We start from the raw sequence: 22906 nt of genomic DNA, 5'->3' as shown, positions 1-22906 counted from the left end.
AATAGAGCCGTTGCCTTGACAACGACGCATCTGCGTCGTTGTCAAGGCAACGTGACTATTCTGAGGCCGGGCCCGAAGCGCTTAGAAGAGGCCTCCCTGGTGAAGATAGCAGCCCGGAACCACTATCCCACCGGACGACCTCCTCACCGGACAGCCCTGCAGGACCGGACCAGCGCCGAGCGGAGGTGAGTACTCAGAACTAAAGGGGGTGAGAGGGGGCTGGATGATGTTGAAGGCCGCAGTGGTCTTCAACCTGCGGACCTCCGGAGGTTTCAAAACTACAACTCCCAGCAAGCCCGGACAGCCGATGGCTGCCCTGGCTTGCTGGGAGTTGTAGTTTTGAAACCTCTGGAAGTCCGCAGGTTGAAGACCACTGCGGGTGGGGGAGTTCACTCGAGTATAAGCCGAGGGGGGTGTTTTCAGCACGAAAAATCGTGCTGAAAAAACTCGGCTTATACTCGAGTATATACGGTATTCAATGTTTTAGCCAAATCCGGAACGCAGAATTTCTGTGGGGAAAATTCTGCATCAGAAATTCTGCCATGTGAATGGGACAGCAGAATCCCCATTAAATTCAATGTGTGGTAAATTTAGCGAATTTTTTTTGCTGAATTCTCCAGCGGAATTTCGCATTGAAAAAAAGATCTTGCCAAGTGAAATCATAGGTGAAATAGTGAGTGAAAGAAACAGGAAAGCTTGATTTTAGGCAAGCAAGAAAAGCTCTAAATGTAAGGCAATGTTAACACATTTTCTTTAAGACTCCTTTTGAGAGAAAAAATTTCCCCCCAAAAAGGTAAATGTTATGCATATAGGGCCTCCCTCTTTAAGGGAACCAAGCATCAGATTTTTCAATACATAACCCATAGCAACGTGTTATATATGGTAAAATGTACATCCCCGGGGATAGCAAGGATGAACATTTTACCACATATAACACGTTGCTATGGGTTATGTATTGAAAAATCTGATGCTTGGTTCCCTTAAAGGGGTACTCCGTTGGTTCATTTTTTTGACTATATGGCATCTTCCTTGTAAGTTTAGTTTTTTTTTGCAATATACATGTGTTATATGTTTTGGCAGCATGTGTGTGTTTTTCTTACCTGTTTGTTGGGCAGTAAGTTCTGTAGTTCAGAGGGTTTTCTTTTACCGTTGTCCACAGTTCTGAGTCTGTTGTGGACAAGATGTCACAGCTTTTTTTTTTTTTTCTTTGTCTGCTTGAGAGGAATAAGCCACACCCCCTCATCTCATCCAGCTGAGTACACATCTCCTAACCTCCCCCTCCCCCTGCTCTGCATTCTAAGGATGCAGGTCTGCACAGGAGAAGGACCTCACAGAGAAGATAAGTGTTATCTGAAGGGGAGGATGGGAAGGTGCACGGGCTGGGGATGTACGGACTGCAGGGGAATAAATCTCATACTGGGAATGATCTCTATGGGGGAGATTTATCAAAACCTGTGCAGAGGAAAACTTGCCCAGTTGCCCATAGCAACCAACCAGATTGCTTCTTTCATTTTTCACATAAAAATGAAAGCAGCAAGCTGATTGGTTGCTATGGGCAACTGGGCAAGTTTTCCTCTGCACAGGTTTGGATAAATCTCCCCCTATATGTGAAGTGGGAGGGGGGGGACTCCTGGATGACACATGCTGGGAGTTGTAGTCCCTGTTGTGTGTGTGTGTGTGTGTGTGTGTGTATGATAGTGTTTACAAACCAGTGTGCCTCCAGCTGTTGCAAAACTACAACTCCCAGCATGCCCTGACAGACTTTGGGTATGCTGAGAGTTGTAGATTTGCAACAGCTGGAGGTGCACTGGTTGGGAAACACTGTTCTAGCCTATTAAGCATACACATCATGTTACACCAGTGTTTACCAACCAGTGTGCCTCCAGTTGTTGTAAAACTACAACTCCTAGCATGCCCAAAGGCTGTCAGGGCATGCTGGGAGTTGTAGTTTTGCAACACCTGGAGGCAACCTGGTTGGGAAACACTGGTGTATGCCCTACAGAGATGTGGTGAACTACAACACCCAGGAGACTACAGAGGCAGCATGCTGGTGTTATACCACAGACTGAAGACTCCTGAATGACACATGCTGGGAGTTGTAGTCCCTTTTGTGTGTGTATGACAGTGTAACCCAACCAAGGCTGATTATATTAGTGTGCTGTGTATAAGGGGGCTGACCCGGGAAAATAGTAGGGTGGGTAAAGGGCGGAACAAAAAAAAAAAAAACAGAAAGGAGCAGCCCCAAACCAGCAAGGCATGTTGCATGCTGGGATTTGTAGTTTTCAGCACAGCAAGAAACAGGAAATAGAAGCAAAGATAGGAAAACAAAGTGGGGGATAAAAAGACAACAAAGAACAGAAATAATGTAGCTTAAACAACAAGAATAGAAATGAAACAAAACGATAGAGTAAGTCAAAAACGGAAAAACATGTTGACAACCGGAGTACCCTTTTAAAGAGGGATGCCCTATATGCATAAAATGTACCTTTTTGGGACATTTTTTCTCTCAAAATTTGTCTTAAAGAAAATGAGTTAACATGGCCTTAGATTTAGAGCTTTTCTTGCTTGCCCAGTTTGTAAGTTTGTAAGTCCCCTGCCACCCGCTTAAGTAGTCCCCTGGGTGGGGAGCTATACTTACCTAGTCCCGTTGGCTGCGCTGTAATCACGCCCCCTCTGTGTGATTGACGGCCCGCATCACCACTCTTCACCAACTGCTGTGATTACAGCGCGGTCAACGGGACTAAGTAATTATAGCTCCCCATCCATGGGACTACTTACAAAGGGAGACTTACAAACTTAATTTCCTCACCATCCCTGGGTACTGGAATGTACCACAAGAATGGTGAGGATAAAGATTTTACCATATCTAACGCATTGCCATGCTTTAAATATATGGTAGAATCTTGTGTAATCTGAGCTGATCTGAACAGTCTGCTTCATGACAGACACCAAAAATACAAACTGGGAACGTTGTTTATTGTACTGACAGATTCGTAGACAACAGTTACCATATGCTGAAATAATTGCCCCACAAAATTTTGCAGTTGCATTTTCTCTTTCCATGTCACCCTGCAAATTATTTGTTTCTGGTTTGCAATACATTACATAGTAGAATAAGGTACAACTTGTCCTGCAGTTCTGTAGATGAAAAATAAAAACTTAGAAGGTGAGTAGGAAAAAAACATAAGCAAAAAATGGAAATTCGACAAAAAAGGCTTAAAGGGGTTATCCAGGAAATAATTTTTTTTTTATATATCAACTGGCTCCAGAAAGTAAAACAGATTTGTAAATTACTTCTATTAGAAATATTAAGCCTTTCATTACTTATGAGCTGCTCAAGTTGAGTTGTTCTTTTCTGTTTAAGTGCTCTCTGATGTCTCGGGAACCGCCCAGTTTAGAAGCAAATCCCCATAGCATACCACTTCTACTCTGTGCAGTTCCCGAGACAAGCAGATATGTCAGCAGAGAGCACTGTTGCCAGACAGAAAAGAACAATGCAACTTCAGCACAGTGGCGTTGCCAGGGTTGGTGTCACCCGGTGCGGTAGAAAATGGTGTCACCCCATAACCCCCCCCCCCCCCACACACACACACACACACTCCACCAAAGTAATATTTTAGCCTGTTGTGAGAGACACCAAAGTGCATCGCAGAAAAGCATTTCCAGTATTATAATCAAATATACCAATTTCCAAGTAAGGGGAAAGCACTAAAGAAGCTTTTACAATGTAAAACTACAGCTCCCAGTATGATGTAACCAGTGATAAGGGGATTCTGGAAGTTGTTAACTGCAGAACTTACAAGTGGCTATAGCTCTGATAGGACATAGTCCGGTATAATGCACAATAAAATAAGTTATTACAGGTGACGTCTTCTCTATAGTCTTTCCTTATCTAATTCAGATGGTACATACCGCCGGGTCCAGCTAATTCTTCTCTCTGCAGAATGTGACACCCAGATGGCTCCTCACTTTGTCAGCACATTCTAATAATCTATTTGAAAACAATTATAATATAATGAGGCCAGTCATTGTATCCTTTGAATATTATACTACCACAAACTGAACCCTCTGAATATAATACTTCCACACACTGCGCCCCCAATATAGTTCTGCCACACACTGTACCCTCTGAATATAATACTGCCACACACTGCACCCTCTGAATACTACCACACACTGCTCCTTCTGAGTATATTACTGACACACACACTGCACCCCCTGAATATAATTCTGCCACATACTGCACCCTCTGAATGTAATACTACCACACACTGCTCCCTCTGAGTATAATACCACTGCCACACACTGTGCCCTCTGAATATTAGACTGCCACACTCTGCACCCTCTGAATATAATACTACCACAAACTGTGCCCTCTGAATATAAGACTGCCAGACACTGCTCCCTCTGAATATAATACTGCCACACACTGCACCCTCTGAATACTACCACACACTGCTAACTCTGAGTATAATACTACTGCCACACACTGTGCCCTCTGAGTATAATACTACTGCCACACACTGTTCCCTTTGAGTATAATACTATTGCCACACACTGTGCCCTCTGAGTATAATACTACTGCCACACACTGTGCCCTTTGAATATTAGACTGCCACACTGCGCCCTCTGAATATAATACTTCCACACACTGCTCCCGGGACGTGAGTCATCAGAGAGCAGTTAGACAGAAAGCAACAACTCAACTTCAGAAGCTAATAACTATTGGAAGGATTAAGATTTTTTAATAGAAGTAATTTACAAATCTGTTTAACTTTGCGGAGCCAGTTGATATATAAAAAAAAGTTTTGGCCTGGAATACCCCTTTAAATACAGGTGCCCAAAAATGGACACAATACTTCATATGTGGTCTGACTAGGGATTTATAAAAAAAAAAGTGAATCTGACACTATAGTGTGGGCGAGCAGTACTAAAATGATGTATTACATAACCTGATCCGTTGTCTGGTTCTGGAGTTACACACTGTATTAGGGTCTGTTTCTTATATGTTGATTAACCCCCTTCGCACTATGGAGAAGGGAGATGGTGTTCTAAGCTTCCCTGCCTCCATCTTCTCTGCTCCGATATGCCCATCCACCTCATAAATATTGATAGAGTCTTAACACATATGAGCGTGAGGTGGGCGTGGCACATCGGAGTGGATGGAGAGAGAGGCAGGGAAGCTCAGGACAGCAGCTCCCATCTCCATTGCAAAGGGGTTTAATTAAAAAATAAGCAACAGACCTAATACAGTGTTTAACTCTGGAACCGGACCACAGATCTACGCACTATAAACCTGTGCATTGGGTTTAGTGCAAGTGTTCTAGGTGTCGGATTCACTTATAACTTAATCTGCCATGTTTGTGCCCAAGCCTTTAGCTTCTCCAGATCCCTCTATAATATCTGTAATATTATATTCTAACCTCTTTATAAATGGTCTGCCTATGCTGAAAAAAGGCTCAACACACATTACAGGACTGGAAACATTCAATGCCATTAAATTCCACAGCCATGTGTCTTTATTAAGAAAATATTCCATTTGCTACCACTAATATCATTTAAAAAATTCTTCCAACTTTTACAGCATGACCATTATGTACAAAAGCCACAAAATGTCATCCCAGAGCACTAAAGAGCATACATGAAAGCATAAGAGTAACAGAGGCTCTATATAATTCTCAAAACAGAGCCACTATCTCTTTTGCCTGAGATTTTGATGTGCTGAGTGAAATACCCACATTCTGGCTGACAGACACACTATGAAATGTTAGTATTAATGCGCACATGGATGGATTTATGGTATGAGCGGTATTACTCATTCTCAGATTATTTTTCAGATTTTTCTGTTTTTAAATGTGTTACGTTGGTTTAAAGTCAAATATGAGCAAAAACTACAATGGTAAAAAATTGTTAATGACTAATGAATGGCAGAGTTAGGAAACTGGGGCACTGTGTCCTCTAAATGAGCAGGCTATGAAGGTGTTTTGGGGTCTATGTCATTACACGTATACCAGAAAAGGGAAGGGCTGACAGAATCTCAGATGGTGTAGGGCAAAGAATGGGGTTATTGTCAGCATCCTTGACAGTCTAGGCCTCGGTAAGGAATATTGCTATCATTCCTGGTGGTCTAATGCAATAAAGATGACTAGTGTGAAAAACTAAAGTAATGAGTTTGTAGCCTCTGTTTCCTCAATTACAATAGTGTTTTTATATTTTTCTAAGCACCTAACATCAAAAAGATTGCACATCACAGCAGCTGGGTGGCTACACATAGATAAATAAAGCATTGACAGAATATCACAAATCATTTATTCTAAGCTAGTATTCTTGTGTCATTTTGGGTAGGGATCGACCGATTATCGGTATGGCCGCTATTATCGGCCGATAATCACGATTTTGGGCATTATCGGTATCGGGCGGATAAGGCGATAATGCCCCGCCCCCCGCACCGCCCCCACCGCACCGCGACCGCCACCCCCTCGCTCTGTAACATAATGTCGTGTTGTTCAAGGGGGCCTAGATGTTTCAAGTTTCAAGTCCTCCGTAGGACTTTTCCTCAGCAGCTAAAAGTAAAAGAGTTTCCCATACCGCTATACCGGTCGGGCCCCTCCCCCACCCTCCGAGTCCATAAAAAAATTAAACTTACCCGTAATGGGGGTGGTCCGGGCCATCCATCATTCCTGTAGTGTCCGGGGGCGTTCCGGGTGGAGGGTGGTCCGGTCCGGGCTGTCCTTCTTCTCCCACGGTCTTCTTCTCCACTCTGGGCAGGCTCTGGCCTAGTACGCTGCATAGACGCCGCTACGCCGTGACGTCAGGTGCGTCGCTGCGCACGGGCGTCACTGCGCAGCGGCGTCTATGCAGCGTACTAGGCCGGAGCCTGCCCGGAGTGGAGAAGATGACCGCCGGAGAAGGACAGCCCGGACCGGACCACCCTCCACCCGGAACGCCCCCGGACACTACAGGAAGGATGGATGGCCTGGACCACCCTGACAGGTAAGGGGAGAGAAGCGGGTGGTGGCGGCGGCGGCGGTGGCCTATGGCCCCGCAAAAGCCACTGCAGATCATTGATTTAAAGCGCCCGCTTTAAATCAATGATCTGCAGCGGTGTCGCAGGGGGTTAAATAACTGATAAGTTATACCGGAATATCGGTATAAGTTATCGGCTATCGGCCCTAACCTGCACCGATTATCGGTATCGGCCCTAAAAAAACGATATCGGTCGATCCCTAATTTTGGGGATATGTTGGCAAAGAGAAAGGTTAACAACCTCTGTATGTCAATTTCTTTATCCCTGGTGACACCATTATTGGAGGACACCAATCCTGAAGGATGTGCAGTGGAAGGATTTTTTTGCATCTCTAGTGATCTAGGGCAAGGAAGGGGTTACTGTTACTTTCTTTGGTGGTCTAGGGCACAGAAGGGGATAATGTTACTATCCCTTATGTACTAGGGCAGAGAAAAGGTTAATGTCCAAGGGGTTTAGTCCTTCATGACATTATTAAGGACTGAAACACTTTGGCTTGTATTATTTTATACTAGAAGAGGGTGTAAAATTCTTCTAATGCATTTCTGATGCACTTGAATATTTTTTTCTGTGTGGGATCACAGTGCTTTTCTATTGTTTATCATTCATATCAGGCGTCTATTGTTTACTCTCTTCTCCAACAAGAGGCTGAACACTGATTGTTCAACTTCATATATTTCTCTCTATCAATGCAAGGAGGAGTTAGAGAGAACTGTGCATCTGTAACTGTACAGTCGCACATATTCCTCTATGACCTAGCAGAGTGCGTCATAACTGATCTGCCCAATCTCTAAGGGGAGATCTTAACCTGTTGGGGACCACGGGCGTGTGGATACGCCCTTGTGTCCTGGTATTTAAAGGGGTACTCCGCCCCTGGCATGTTATCCCCTATCCAAAGGATAGGGGATAAGATGTTAGATTGCCGTGGTCCCGCTGCTGGGGACCCCGGGAATCGCCACTGCGGCACCCCACCATCATTACTGCACAGAGCGAGTTCGCTCTGTGCGTAATAACGGGCGATACAGGGGCCGGAGCAGCGTGACATCATGGCTCCGCCCCTCATGACATCACTGCCTGTCCCCTTAATGTAAGTCTATGGCAGGGGGCGTGGCGACCGCCACGCCCCCTCCCATAGACTTGTATTGACGGGGGTGGGCCGTGATGTCACGAGGGGCGGAGCCGTGACGTAACAATGCTCCGGCCCCTGTATTGCCCATCATTACGTGCAGAGCGATCTCGCTCTGCGCAGTAATGATAGCGGGTTGCTGCAGCAGCGATCCCCGGGGTCCCCAGCAGCGGGACCCCAGCGATCTGACATCTTATCCCCTATTCTTTGGATAGGGGATAAGATGTCTAGGGGCAGAGTACCCCTTTAAGGACCTAGAGCGTACCTGTACGCCCGTGAGAATTTCGATCCCTGAGGCTAGCCGGACGGGGATCGGAACGGGATGCCTGCTGAAATAATTCAGCAGGCATCCCGTGCAAATACCAGGGGGGTCCTGAGACCCCCCCATGTCAGCGATCGCTGCAAATCATCAATCAATTCAGATCGGCGATTCGCGGCTATTACGGGCTGATTGGGTCTCTGATGACCCGATAGCCCGGAAAATAGGGATGATCGAAGCTGTCAGAGACAGCTCCGACCGACCTGAAGGATAGGATTGAGGTGGCAGGGATGCCACCACCTCCTATCCCCTGTGATTGGCCGATGCTGCCAATCGACGAATTGCGGGGCATTTCCCCTGCTCTGCCGGCCCTGGATGTCGGGGCAGAGCGGGGGAAATATGGCAGCGATGGTGCGACGGGGACTGGCAGCGCGGGGACACCGGGAGGCGGCAGGAGCTGACAGCAGGCGAGCGGCAGGCAATTGGCGGCGGCGGTGTTGGATGCAGCTGTGAAGATCGCCATAAAGTGATCTTCACTGCTGTATCAAGAAGTCTCAAAACTACAACTCCCAGCATGCCCAGACAGCCTTGGCTGTCCAGGCATGCTGGGAGTTGTAGTTTTGCAACATCTGGGGGGCCACAGTTTGGAGACCACTGTGCAGTGGTCTCAGAACTGTCATTCCAGATGTTGCAAAGCTACAACTCTCAGCATTCCCAGACAGTCCGGGCATGCTGGGAGTTGTAGTTCTGTAACATCTGGCCCTTCAGTTGTTACAGAACTACAACTTCCAGCATGCCTGGACATTCTCAGCATGCTGAGAGTTGTACTTTTGCAACATCTGGAAGGGCACAGTTTGGAGACCACTATACAGAGGTGTCCAAACTGTAGCGTTCCAGTTGTCAATTCAACGCATGCCAAGACTGTCCAGGCATGCTGGGAGTTGTAGTTCAGCAACATCTGGCCCTTCAGATGTTGCCGAACTACAGCTACCAGCATGCCTGAGCAGTCTGGGCATGCTTGGAGTTGAAGTTTTGCAACATCTGGAGGGCTACAATTTGGAGACCACTACACAGTGGTCTCCAAACTGTTCTCCCCCAGTTGTTGCATAACTACAACTCCCAACATTCCATTCGGCTGTCTGGGCATGCTGAGAGTTGTAGTATTGCAACAACTGGTGGCACACAGGTTGGGAAACATTGTCTGTTTCCTAACTCAGTGTTTCCCAACCCTGTGTGCCTCCTGCTGTTGCAAAACTATAACTCCCAGCATGCGCTGACATACCATGCATGCTGGGAGTTGTAGTTTTGCAACAGCTGGAGGCACATGGGTTGGGAAACAGAGTTAGGAAACAGACAGTGGTGCAGAAACACTGCGGTAGTCTGTTACCTAACTCAGTGTTTCCCAATCCCAACCCATGTGCCTCCAGCTGTTGCATAATTACAAATCCCAGCATGTCTGTCAGTGCATGCTGGGAGTTGTAGTTTTGCAGCAAGTTTCCCGCTTTAAGTTTGAGATGCGGCAAATTTTCCGCTGCAGAGGGAAACTCCCCGTAAACCTCCGCCTGTGTGAATGTACCCTAAAAACACTACTCTACACTACACTTACCCTAAATAAAGAGTAAAACACTACATATACACTACACCTTTACAATGTCGCCCCCCCCCCCCCCCCCTCCCCCAAGTAAAAATTAAAAACGTCTTGTACGTCAGTTCTTCCAAAACGGAGCCTCCAGCCTAACAACTCCCAGTATTGCCGGACAGCCACTGACTGTCCAGTCATGTTGGGAGTTTTGCAACAGCTGGAGGCACCCTGTTTGGGGAAAACTGACGTACAATATTTTTGTTGGAGGAGGCAAATGCTAAACGCTTGCATCCGGGTACACCCCTATGAAAGTCCCTAATTTAGGCCTCAAATGCGCATGGCGCTCTCTCACTTCAGAGCCCTGTCGTATTTCAAGGCAACAGTTTAGGGCCACACATGGGGTATCTCCGTACTCGGGAGAAATTGCGCTACAAATTTTGGGGGGATTTTTCTCCCTTTACCCCTTATGAAAAGGTCAAGTTGGGGTCTACACCAGCAAGTTAGTGTAAAAAAAAATTTTTTTTACTCTAACATGCTGGTGTTGCCCCATTCTTTTCATTTTCATAAGAGGTAAAAAGGAAAAAAGACCCACAAAATTTGTAACACAATATCTCCCAAGTACGTAAATACCCCATATGTGGGCATAAAATGCTCTGCGGGCACGTAACAAGGCTCAGGAGTGAGAGCGCACCATGCGACCCCATTTTAGAAACTGCACCCCTCACGGAACGTAATAAGGGGTATAGTGAGCCTTAATACCGCACAGGTGACTGACATTTTTTTTGGAACAGTGGTCCATGAAAATGAAAAATGTAATTTTTCATTTGCACAGCCACTGTTACAAAGAACTGTCAAACGCCAGTGGGGTGTAAATGCTCACTGCACCCCTTGTTACGTTGCCGAAGCTACAGTGGGGAGGAGTGAGGTTAGAGCGGGGAGGAGCGACACCGGCTGGGGGGGCTCTGAGCAGCGGCCCCCGGCTACTGAAATCAGCTGGGGGCCGCCACCCCCTCCATACACCCTGAGCGCCAGTGTGAGGTGCAGACTTGCATCGGCTCCTGCGCCTCACACCGGCATTGAAGAAAAATAAGGGGGAAGTCGGTCTGTCCCTGCTTGCCTGATACAGGGCTAAATCTATGAAAAATTCACCTGCCCGGCGCCCTGAACTACATGTCCTGGGCGTCGGCGATAGGGTTTCCACATCCCTGGGTGTGTATATGGAAATATGGAGGGACCACACAAAGCATGTGTTCCCTGTTACCTTAAGAAACAATAATATAAAAATAGAAAACAAATGTAATATCTAAGGGAAAAAAGTAAATCAATGACCAGCAGTTGTCAGCTGATGGTAAGGGCAGCTCCATCCCAAAAAATTTGGTGAAAATGGCAAAGACTAATTATTGCCCTGATTCATTCATTCATTCAGTCTTTCCATTTTCAACCCCTCCCCCCTTCCCAACTAAATATGTTAGCTTGGGAATCTGCTCATTCGAACCCAGGGAATGGGCCAAAATGGCTGTTACTACCTCTAAACACTCTATTCATTTTAACTTGTCAGAGTTCAGGCTGGAAGTTTTTTTTTAGATGGTACCTTAGATGGTAGCTCGAATATATCCCTTGGACTCCCCTATGCTTTTGTAGATGCCGGAGTCATGGCACTATGCTTCACAAATGGTGGGACTGTCCCCATGTGCAACTCTTTAGGATTTGTATATATTACCTAATTGACTCCATTATAGAAGTGAACTTTCGGAAGCGCCTGGAACAAGCACTTTTAAATGCCCCAATACCGGAGACCTCTAAGGGGAATTGAAAGCTTATTTATCTTATTTTCCTCGCTGCCAAGACTAGTATCCTTATGGATTCTCAAAAACTTTTGATGTTACTTGGCAGTTGCACATAACTTACTTAGGTGATTTCCTCTTATTTCCTTTCCTTTTTTTTTTTTCATTCCAATTTTATAAAATTCTTCATGTAACAAGCAAACGTAATAAGAACATGAACAACAGCTTTAAATCAAGGAACATCTAGAAACAACATAAGTGGAAACAAACATGGCCAATATGGGAACCATAACAAAGGGAAAGGAAGAATCAAAACTTCAGTCTGCCCAAGGATTAAAGGGGTACTCTTCCCCTAGACAGCTGCCCCTAGACATCTTATCCCCTATCCAAATCTCGGCTGCGGCACCCTAGACATCAGGTGCATAAAGCGAACTTCGTTCTGTGCCAGATGACAGGGGATGCCGGGCAGAGGCTTGTGGCATCATGGCCACACCCCGCTCATGATGTCATGACCACGCCCCCTCAATGCAAGTCTATGGGAGGGGCCGTGACGTGGCCGTGACATCACAAGTGGGGCTTGACTGTGACATCACATGTCTCCGGAGCTGCACCCAACGCTCTAAACGAACGCCGGGTGCAGCAGGGAGATCGCAGAGGTTCCCAACTTTCAAAGGAAGTGGGCCTGACGGTTCTGATCTTTTATTCTTCTATATTGATTCGTATAAGATTCTGTTGTATTAATCGGCATACAATACTGTCTATGTAGGCATGGCATGCCTGTGTAAATGCCCAGAGTGGCTTGGTCAATCCATCCGTCTCAGCTGGCATGTGTGCATATGTCACATTTGGTCTGAAATGCCTTCACTATTATATAAATATGACTTTTCCTACATAGCTACTGCATAGAATAGTGTGATTGATGTGTCCCTAGATTTTCTTACAAAGCACTGGCTTAACACATTAACATTCTCCAGATTCCCAGCGTTTGTTAGTTTTATTAGTCTCTTTCACTGTAGTTAAAGCCTAGGAAGTGCTGGAGATGTATTTTCTGGAATTAAGATATGCTGAAACTTTAACAAGTAACTCCTTTGTTTCCTTCTGCTTTCTTTCAGGGTGTGCTGGGTTCATCATGTGACGGGAGTATGGGTGTACCCTCTTCTGGAATACATCAGTCCGCTAGCCAAAATATTCTTCTTCCTGCTAGTCACTGCTATCATTAACATCTACTATGTTCTGGGTGAAAAACTAAACAGTTATATTTGGGACTTAGATAAATGTAAGTTTTAAAGCAAGTACCTGCATACTATTTATCATTATGTGCAAGCAAAAGCATTGCTAGAAATAATAAAAAATGTAGAATATGTAGAATTGGTCAGTAACCTTACTGACCGGTTACGGTTCAGATCTGTTTCTAGTAACTTTAGCTGACTGGGCTAAACAGACTTGATACAGATTGCCTTCCCTCTCCCTCATGCCTGACTCTGTTCCCTCATAAGGGAGAGTTAAATGTAGTGTGAAACCAGCCATAGGCTATTTTTGGTCATTGTTTGAGCTGTATATGGCTGTAAAAATGGACCAATCAATTTTTCAGCTTTTTGTAGCTCAAAATAGGGCTCAAAAATGGTGTGTGAATATAGCCTTAGGGTGTTTTTTGACAGATTTTGACTAATTGGTAAAATTCTGAACAAATCTGCAGCATAGTCCACTATGTGTGAATATACTCTTTACACAGAGTAAAATCAGAAGAAAAATATGGCCGTAAATAGTTATTAGAGCTGGTGGTGGGTGAGCTTGGGAGCCAGGTTCATGGCATATCAGGCAGGTGCTGGCTGCTATATGCAGATGACATTTCCCTGTGAGGATAGACTTTGAAGACCACTCCGACATCCATCATTTAACTGTTTAGATGCGGCGATCAATAGCAATCGCAGCATCCAGGCAATATTTAGATAAGTCATTAGTATTCCAGTGGCCCCATCGGGAGCCAATGGGTTTTTCATGGGAACCCCAGTCCTTAGTTATGCCTATAGCAGGCTGTAGCAAAAAAGTGCCAATCTTATAGATCAATTTAATGCTCAGGCTATCGAACATCTACCTATTTATAGGCCCTGGTCTAGTATAAAGAATATTCCAACCAATGAAAACAATATAGCTTACACTATTGGAAAAAATTGGGGGTGCCTAAAATGTAACTTTTACTCAAGTCGCTTAAAACCACACCAAAATCAAAGTGCATATAACAATGCCATCACCTTGAACCAAATGAAAAAAAAATCACCATAGTTCATACCACTATTGAGTGGTTATTTGTATCCACAATAATAATTGCACATGCCCTACGCGTTTCTGCTCAGATGTTGAGCATCATCAGGGGACTAATGATCTAAAAGTATGAAATATTGTTATAGTGGCACTCGATACACAGTGCCTCCTATAAAGAAAGGGATAAAAATAGCACCATTGGTCAGATGCTCATTATATGGTGTGTAGAATATTTTTCATGGCAGCGGCAATCAGATATGGCATTCCGGACCTGAAACAAAAACAAAACGGCCTCTAGTCACATAGTCTCGACCTGTTTAGTGCCATATATTCCCATATTTCTGGGTACTGTACTTACAATCCCGGTTTAGTTTCCATTCACCTAAAGGGAATAAAGCATAAAAGGACTAATAACTAATATGTCCGCGGGGGCAGTATCTCCGCCTCAGGAGGAATTGTTCGGAAAAAAATGATTTTCTGAAGGAGGGGAGGCACAAGATTTGAGGCGCAGATTTATTCATAGGGGATATCCGGACTATGTCTTAAGGACAGCTTACCATCATGCCCTTAGGACGCCCAGGGAAACTTTATTGACACCTAAGCAATCAGAAAATGTGATTCACCCAATGAGAATTGTAGCAACATTTGATACTGGAGTTACTCATATGCGAGAGATCTTACAACGTCATTGGAATATACTTGAGATGGGCCCTGACCTCAAAGAACTAATACCAAATTATCCACAGATTACCTTTCGTAGGGGTAAAAATTTGGGAGATATGATCACACAGAGTCACCTTTCCCCAGATACATCTAGTAGGACCACATGGCTAAACAGAGGACCCATACCACCGGGGAATCATCCATGTGGCCACTGTAAAGCATGCCCCAATTTATCAAAGTTAAAATAATTAATTAATGAGAATACGGGAAAGAGGTACAATATTAGTGACTTTATTAACTGTGGTACACGAGGCGTGATTTATTTGGCGGTCTGTCCATGTAATAAGAAATATGTGGGCAAGACCTTCAGAATGTTTAAGAAGAGAATATTAGAACACCTAGGAGATATCCGAAGGGAAAGACATACCCCTGTAGCCCGCCACATGAATCACGCCCATTGAGGTAATGAATTTGATCTGAGATTTTTTGGTTTGGAAAAAATCAATCCATCCGCAAGAGGCGGGGACTTTGATAGGATCCTCCTGCAGAGAGAATGCAGGTGGATCTATGAGTTAGGGACATTATCCCCCAATGGTCTTAATGACCAACTTAATTTTGCTTGTTTCATATAAGGGAGTGGTCCCCTCTAACATACTGGTGACACCTAGGTAGATAGTGGAGACCCTAGTGGGCCTTAAGTTAGAAGTCACCATTAGCTTTGCGGCATGTTAGGCCAAGTAGGAGGTACCAGCGCGGGGCCGCCCTTTTTAGGGTGTAAACTCTGCCTAGGGTTAGGGTTTCAGATAGAGTAGGGTGAGATAGGATCCCTAGGGCCACGCTTACTCCCCTCTCACTCCCCTATGCTAGTATCCCCAGGGGACCACCTCCTAGAAATTACTCAATTTATTATCTTTAATAATAAAAATACTGTAAAAAGACTATTGGGTGTAATTCACCTGGGTGTCGTTGGGGACCATGATTTATGATCTACCTTAGTCCTTGGGTCATTGTTCGGTATATCACCCTTGGTATAGCGTTTTTTCCTAATATTACTACCTTATTATATACCTTTACAGATTAGTGTCAATACCATTTACAGTATAGACATGGGGTGATATTATATTATATATAGAACGATTGGATCAGGTATCCTCTTTGATAAGTTAGGACACGTCATGATTCACCCCTTCTGTATCTGTGGTACTAACTATCTTTTATGCCAGAATTGGCCTTAACTATCAATTGATTGTGACATAGGGTTAAGTGACATAAAGAATGAGGGACCTGGTATCCATCTAATAGCCTAGGATACGCTGTCACTTGGCCCCTTTGTCATACTCAAGTTCGTGAACGTCTGTAATTATATGTCTCATGACACAAATAATAACTATCCAACAAAGGAGAGTTTTAGGATGCGCTCAATATGTATTTAGTATAATGGCATATAAGGTATGCTTTGCTACCTGTAATTAGATTTTGATCAAGCTAGCCGTAATCACAACATTACATTTCCGGTCCGCTATTGTGACACTGCGCTCGGAACTTAGTCCCGCCCCCTGAGGCGTCAGAGGAGGGCGTGTCCCGACTGACGTAGTGCTGGTGAGACAGGATATGATGCCAGACGCCGGAAGAGTCGCATGGAGAGCGCAGCGCAGCCGACATTGACAGTACGGCTCCCCGCCACTGCGGGTTGGTGCTCCATCCGACTCTTCGTACCGGTTATGCGGCGGGCAACTGTAAGTAGCTCCCTAGCGGCATAATAGCTAGGTTTCTTGCAGGTATCCCGGACATATTAGTGATTAGTACTTTTATGCTTTATTCCCTTTAGGTGAATGGAAACTAAACCGGGACTGTAAGTACAGTACCCAGAAATATGGGAATATATGGCACTAAACAGGTCGAGACTATGTGACCAGAGGCCGTTTTGTTTTTCTTTCAGGTCCGGAATGCCATATCTGATTGCCGCTGCCATAAAAAATATATGAGCATCTGACCAATGGTGCTATTTTTACCCCTTTCTTTATAGGAGGTGTGTATCGGGTGCCACTATAACAATATTTCATACTTTTAGATCATAACTATAATATTCATATGCAGTTTGTGCTAGTCCCCTGATGATGCTCAACATCTGAGCAGAAATGCGTAGGGCATGTGCAATTATTATTGTGGATACAAATAACCACTCAATAGTGGTATGAAATATGGTGATTTTTTTTTCATATGGTTTAAGGTGATGGCATTGTTATATGCACTTTGATTTTGGTGTGGTTTTAAGCGACTTGAGTAAAAGTTACGTTTTAGGCACCCCCAATTTTTTCCAATAGTGTAAGCTATATTGTTTTCATTGGTTGGAATATTCTTTACAATTAATGCTGGGAGGAATGAGCCCTTTGCAGGCCTGTTTACATCCAATTGCAAACAATTTTTGTTTCTGGTCTAGTATACCTTTATGAGCCATACACCAAGGGCATCTGGGGAACAGCTGAAAAAAGATACTATAGATGTCTTTGATCATTGATTTGTCTTCCAATTTATGATCAAGTAAACTTAACCCTATTCTGCGCAAGGGACTTCAAAGCATTCAGTGTCCTGGTCCTTTTTATTTCCACGGATGCTGTAGTAGCAGGCACTGTTATTGGTAGATCATTAGGACTAGGAGGCACTTCATTTTGTCTTTTTACCTATACATAGATATTCTCCTTCAGCAGGCTTGTTCTTGCTTACTCTATATGATGTCACAATGCCAGACAACTGCTATACAAATGTTACTTATGGATACCATTAGATAGACCTTTAGTGACCTACAAATAGCTTTCACAACAGATTAATGAAGTATAAGAAGGATTTTGTTTTGTTGTTATTAGCCTCATATGCCGAATAAAAATTTCAGACATGGGGTATTGTGCTTTTGCAGAAAACCTGTTTCAAGAATGTAGCTGTTCCCAGAAGAAATGCCTAAATGATTTTACCAGAAAGTACAGTCACCAAGTGTTTTCTTTATTTGAGAAATGTTGCCTCTGCCAGACAGACAAGTAGAAGCCCAGACTAAGCAGACTTAAAATATGTAATGCATCCTTCAAGGAGATCAGCAGGCAACAAAGCGGGCATTTCAGAAATAAATGGCTTATACATAAGATAACTTGTAACAGTTTAATAACTAAAGTCAAGGAGCAATGCACAACAGCAGTCATAGTGTTAGGTCATAATTAACCTGTAAATGTGTTAGGAAATCTCCAGTTAGTGGCTTCCTTAGTCCAGCTGAATGGTAGGAAATGGTCACAAAGGGGACATTCAGCTATTAATTGTAGTAGATGACAAGCTTGTTAATTCAAATTTTTTTAGCAGTTTTCATCATTATCAGGGAAAACGTATTATTAGTGCTAGGAAATCCCTTTACTTTATGCAGTTGGCTCCTTAGATTTGGAGTTAATAGGATTTAATAGCTTATACAAATGTTCATTCCCAATCATTTCCCTATGTAAACATGCACAACGATCAAAAGATAACTGATAAACTCTTGTATTATTCCTCTCTTTAAAGGGAATCTGTCAGCTGCAATTCATGTTCTCAACTTCTGTTAGATAGCGTTAGATTAAAAAAAAAAGCGCAAAAAAACACATGGTACCTTTCAAATATCTTTCTGTGCCACCATAACATAGAAAATTAACCGCTTAAGGACCAGGGTTTTTTCCGTTTTTGCACTTTCATTTTTTCCTCCTTACCTTTAAAAAATCATAACTCTTTCAATTTTGCACCTAAAAATCCATATGATTGCTTATTTGCGCCACCAATTCCAATTTGTAATGACATCAGTAATTTTACACAAAAACCTATGGTGAAACGGAAACAAAAATCATTGTGAGACAAAATTGAAAAAAAACTCAATTTTTAACTTTTGGGGGCTTCAGTTTCTACGCCGTACATTTTTCGGTAAAAATGACACTTTATCTTTATTCCGTAGGTCCATATGATTAAAATGATACCCTACTTATATAGGTTGGATTTTGTCGTACTTCTGAAAAAAATCATAACTACATGCAGGAAAATGTATACGTTTAAAATTGTCATCTTCTGACCCCTATAACTTTTTAATTTTTCTGTATATGGGGCGGTTTGAGGGCTAATTTTTTGCGCCGTGATCAGAAATTTTTACAGGTACCATTTTTGTATTGATCGGACTTATTGGTCGCTTTTTATTCATTTTTTTCATGATATAAAAAGTGACCAAAAAGACACTGTTTTGGACTTTGGAATTTTTTTGCGCATGCGCCATTGACCTTGCGGTTTAATTAATGATATCTTTTTATAACTCAGACATTTCCGCACGCGGCGATACCACATATGTTTATTTTTATTTACACAGTTTTTTTTTCTTTATGGGAAAAGGGGGGTGATTCAAACTTTTATTAGGGAGGGGTTAAATGATCTTTATTCCCTTTTTTTTCACTTTTTTTTTGGCAATATTATAGCCCCCATAGGGGGCTATAACACTCCACACACTGATCTTTTACATTGATCACTGGTTTCTCATAAGAAACCAGTGATCAATGATTCTGCCGCTTGACTGCTCATGCCTGGATCTCAGGCACTGAGCAGTCATTCGGCGATCGGACAGCATGGAGGCAGGTAGGCATCCTCCGGCTGTCATATAAGCTGTTCGTGATGCCGCGATTTCGTTGCGGTGATCCCAAACAGCTCCCAGAGCTATCCGGCATGGTTTTACTTTCACTTTAGACACGGCGTTCAACTTTGAACGCCGCATCGAAAGGGTTAATAGCGCGCGGCACCGCGATCAGTGTTGCGCGCTATTAGCCACGGGTCCCTCGTTATAGAAAGGGAAAGGACTCAGGACGTACCGGTACGTCCTTGGTCCTTAAGAGGCTAATTTTATTCTATTGTATCGACTGTTATAGAGGCATACCCAAGTTTCAGAAGTGCCAAGCCCTGTTTCCAAATTTTGTGCGCAGGTGATTTGGAAACAGGGCTTGGCTTCCAGCTCACTGTCAATAAAACACCTATAGTGATCAAATGGGAAGCAAGGAGGTGTTCTATGCCCTTAGCACTTCAGTCTGGGAATGCCTCTTTGACATTGGACATTATTTTTCTACCTTATGGAAGCATAGACAGATAAACAAAAAGAAAGAATTTTATTTGATCATCTGCTGATTTTTTACGTTTGCCCAGTGACAAAAAAATTATCAGTTTATAGTATTAATGGTAGCTGTCAGTCTCCCTCAGTCGGGTGCTCCATACAAAATCTCATCTTGTGGCATTTCAATAATAATAGTAATGGGGAGGAATTAGCCCAAAACTATGGGAGGATCTTGTATATGATTTCAAGGCAAGTGGGACCATAGTCACTAAGAAAACAATTGGTAACACCCTATGCTGTGCCTGCAAGGTCCCCCTGCACAAGAAAACTCATGTACAGGCCCACTGGCAGGCATCAGCTCAGCTCCCTGTGATTGGATGAGGAATGCTGCCTATGACCCCACCATCATGCTCACCATCAAACATGGAGGTTTTTCTGCTAAAGGGACAGGACAACTTTACTGGCTCAAAGGGACAATGGATAGGGCCCATGTACCATCAAATTTTGGGTGAGGATTGGTCAGGATGGGTATTCCAGCAGGAAAATGACCAAAAACACATGGCTAAGGTGACAAAAAAGTGGCTCAAGAAGAGGCATATTAAAATCCAGGAATAACCTAGCCAGTCTCAACACCTTAAAGGGGTATTCTGGGATTTTTTTTATTTGATTGAGGGGCTGTAAAGTTAGGCTACTTTCACACTGCCGTCATGTTCCTGCCTTTTGACACCCGTTATTCACCAATAACAGATCATGAATAAGTGGATCAAATAACGGATCATAACGGATGGGCAATGTCCGTTTTATTTAATAGACATTCTGTTACAATAACAGACATTGGCCATCCGTTATATGTTATTGTTCCCCAATTTTAACTCATTTGTGACTTCCTGGTTAAGAGGATCAAGAGAGCATGATAGGGATCATATACAGGATGACAACGGCAGTGTGAAAGTGGCCTTAGTGTAGTTTATAATGTAGTATCTGTACCTGTGTTTTATGGTAGTCTCACAATTCTTCGATAATTGACCCAATGTTTATTTTAAACAGCATACAAAATGACAGTTGTCTCAGGTTTTCCCAGGTTGCAGTGCATGCATTACATCACTAATCAGGTGATCAGAGGAAGCCTGTCTTTACTGCAATTGGTGGAGCAACAGCTGGGTGGGAGGGAGATCATGGGATAGTGGCTGATGTATGGGTTTCAAGTTTCAATGGGCTGATGTGTGGGTTGGAGAAAAGTGACCTCACACTTATAAACAAGGAATCATGGGACTTGTAGTTTATGGGAACGAACTTTAATAAGAAATAGCCAGTTCACAAAAAGATAGTCTCAGCGTTATAGTAATCTCACAGCATAGCCCCAAGACAAGCATGGATACTTCCTAAGCTTGTCTATTACTGTCTGGCAGGTATGTACTAAAATCACCATATAGTGGATAACCTCTAATATCCCATAAGAAATCTGTGGAGGAAGCTGAAGGTTTGAGTTGCCAAACATCAGCCATGAAACCTTAATGACTTGGACAGTACCTGCAAAAAAGAGTGGAACAAAATCCCTTTTGAGATGTGTGCAAACCTGATGGCCAACTACAAGGAGCATCTGACCACTGAGACTGCCTACAATGGTTTTGCAAAGTTGAACATTTACTTTAACATGTAGTATATTTTTCAATGTAAAACTGGCAAGTTGGTACCTTTCTTTCACTTTAGCTGTTATGTTCCCAAGTTTCACTTGTCTTGAATATATTATTATTGTGATATTGAAATATTGTAGCCAGCAACAAGATACTTTTCTATATTTTTCTTTTTTTTAGCAATGGAGGCAGCAGACAAGAGAATCAAGGCTGACTGAATCTAGCTATGCAACAGTGAAAGATTCTCCCCTTCCATACAAAGCTAGAAGTCATTTCATCCGCTATATAGCACGGTCAGTGCTGAGGAGCTCTGTGCAATGACATAAAGTGACTGACATGGTGTTCCAGAACTGAGAACTGTACCATAGATTGCAGCCACAAGTTACCTTCTACATTATAACATTTTCTAGTTGGTTTTCAAGTTATGGTGGGTTTAGAGATAAAAGGGGCAGCAGACTTTTTGAATTGTACAATCTATTTAGTTCCCGTAGTACAGACATTGTGATGTATAAAAATAGTTGATCTCTGATGTGCAGATAACTTGTGTTGCTATATCTTTTTTTATGTGTGGTACTGACAGTTGCAATCAAGAGGTGCTATGCCTAATCTTCAGTCAATGGTGACCTGAGAAATGGATTACTACTGTATATGCCAAATGCCGTAGTGTTAGATTTTTATTTATATACAGTTATATGGCAGTTTGCATATGATTGTCAGTTTCTTCGCTGCCTTGTATTATAATAGAGACATAGGATGCAAAGATTATATAAACATTGTATAACTAATTCTTTTATCCCTATGTCATTAAAAAGTATAAATTATGTAGAGTATGGAATTAACATACTGTACTACTAATAGTAATGTCACTGTAAATGTATCTGTTAGAGAAACTAAGCATTTAATTTAAAGGGGAAGGAACAGCAATCCTGTAATCCTGTATTAGGAAATTCTCTACTACCCAATAAATTACTCAATTGTAAAGTATCTTTTCTTAGGTCTTGGTTTTCTCAGGTCTTTTGTGATTAAGTGGAAACACACTTATACTCTTTCATCAATTAAGAATTTTACTAAAATCCAAGTGCAATTTTTCCCAATAATGCATTGCCAAACAGTTACAATTTAGTGTGAGTTTCATCGTAAAAGAAATAGTTGCAATGAGGCAAAAAATGGCAGAACAGTAATTGGTCAATGTATGCATCAGTGTTATCATGGTAAGATCCCTTTATATCACACTTGGGACATCTTTGCCCTCTAACCAGGGCTGTGGAGTCAGTAGATAAATGTTCCGACTCCGCAGTTTTATGTACTTCCGACTCCCCGACTCTGACTCCTCTGTATTAATATGCGAATGTATTTATAAACACTTACAGTTGAATCCAAGAAGCTGTTCCACCAAGTTCTTCTAAGCTCTTTTAGCAGAGAGAGGTAGTTGGGCAGAAGCTGCTGCCTTCTCCTTTTTGTGTGCTGATCTGCTGCTGAA

General features: G+C 43.1%; 1 protein-coding gene across 2 annotated transcripts in view; it reads left to right on the top strand.

Annotated features, from left to right (window-relative positions):
• The window catches only part of AIG1 (androgen induced 1), a 317798-nt gene extending 295388 nt beyond the window's left edge, over positions 1–22410 (top strand). For both annotated transcript variants that reach the window (XR_008891379.1, XM_056566741.1), the window contains 2 exons: positions 12888–13051; positions 21607–22410. Coding sequence is in view for 1 of the 2 variants with exons in the window: in XM_056566741.1 (XP_056422716.1) it covers positions 12888–13051; positions 21607–21644 (202 nt within the window). In the remaining variant the exon portion in view is untranslated. The remainder of the gene's footprint in view (positions 1–12887; positions 13052–21606) is intronic.
• Positions 22411–22906: the final 496 nt, after the last annotated feature.

Source organism: Hyla sarda, chromosome 3, assembly GCF_029499605.1.
Source record: "Hyla sarda isolate aHylSar1 chromosome 3, aHylSar1.hap1, whole genome shotgun sequence".
Classification (NCBI taxonomy): Eukaryota; Metazoa; Chordata; class Amphibia; order Anura; family Hylidae; genus Hyla; species Hyla sarda.
The sequence above is the reverse complement of the archived record's forward strand: the minus strand, read 5'-3'. Positions and strand labels throughout refer to the sequence as shown.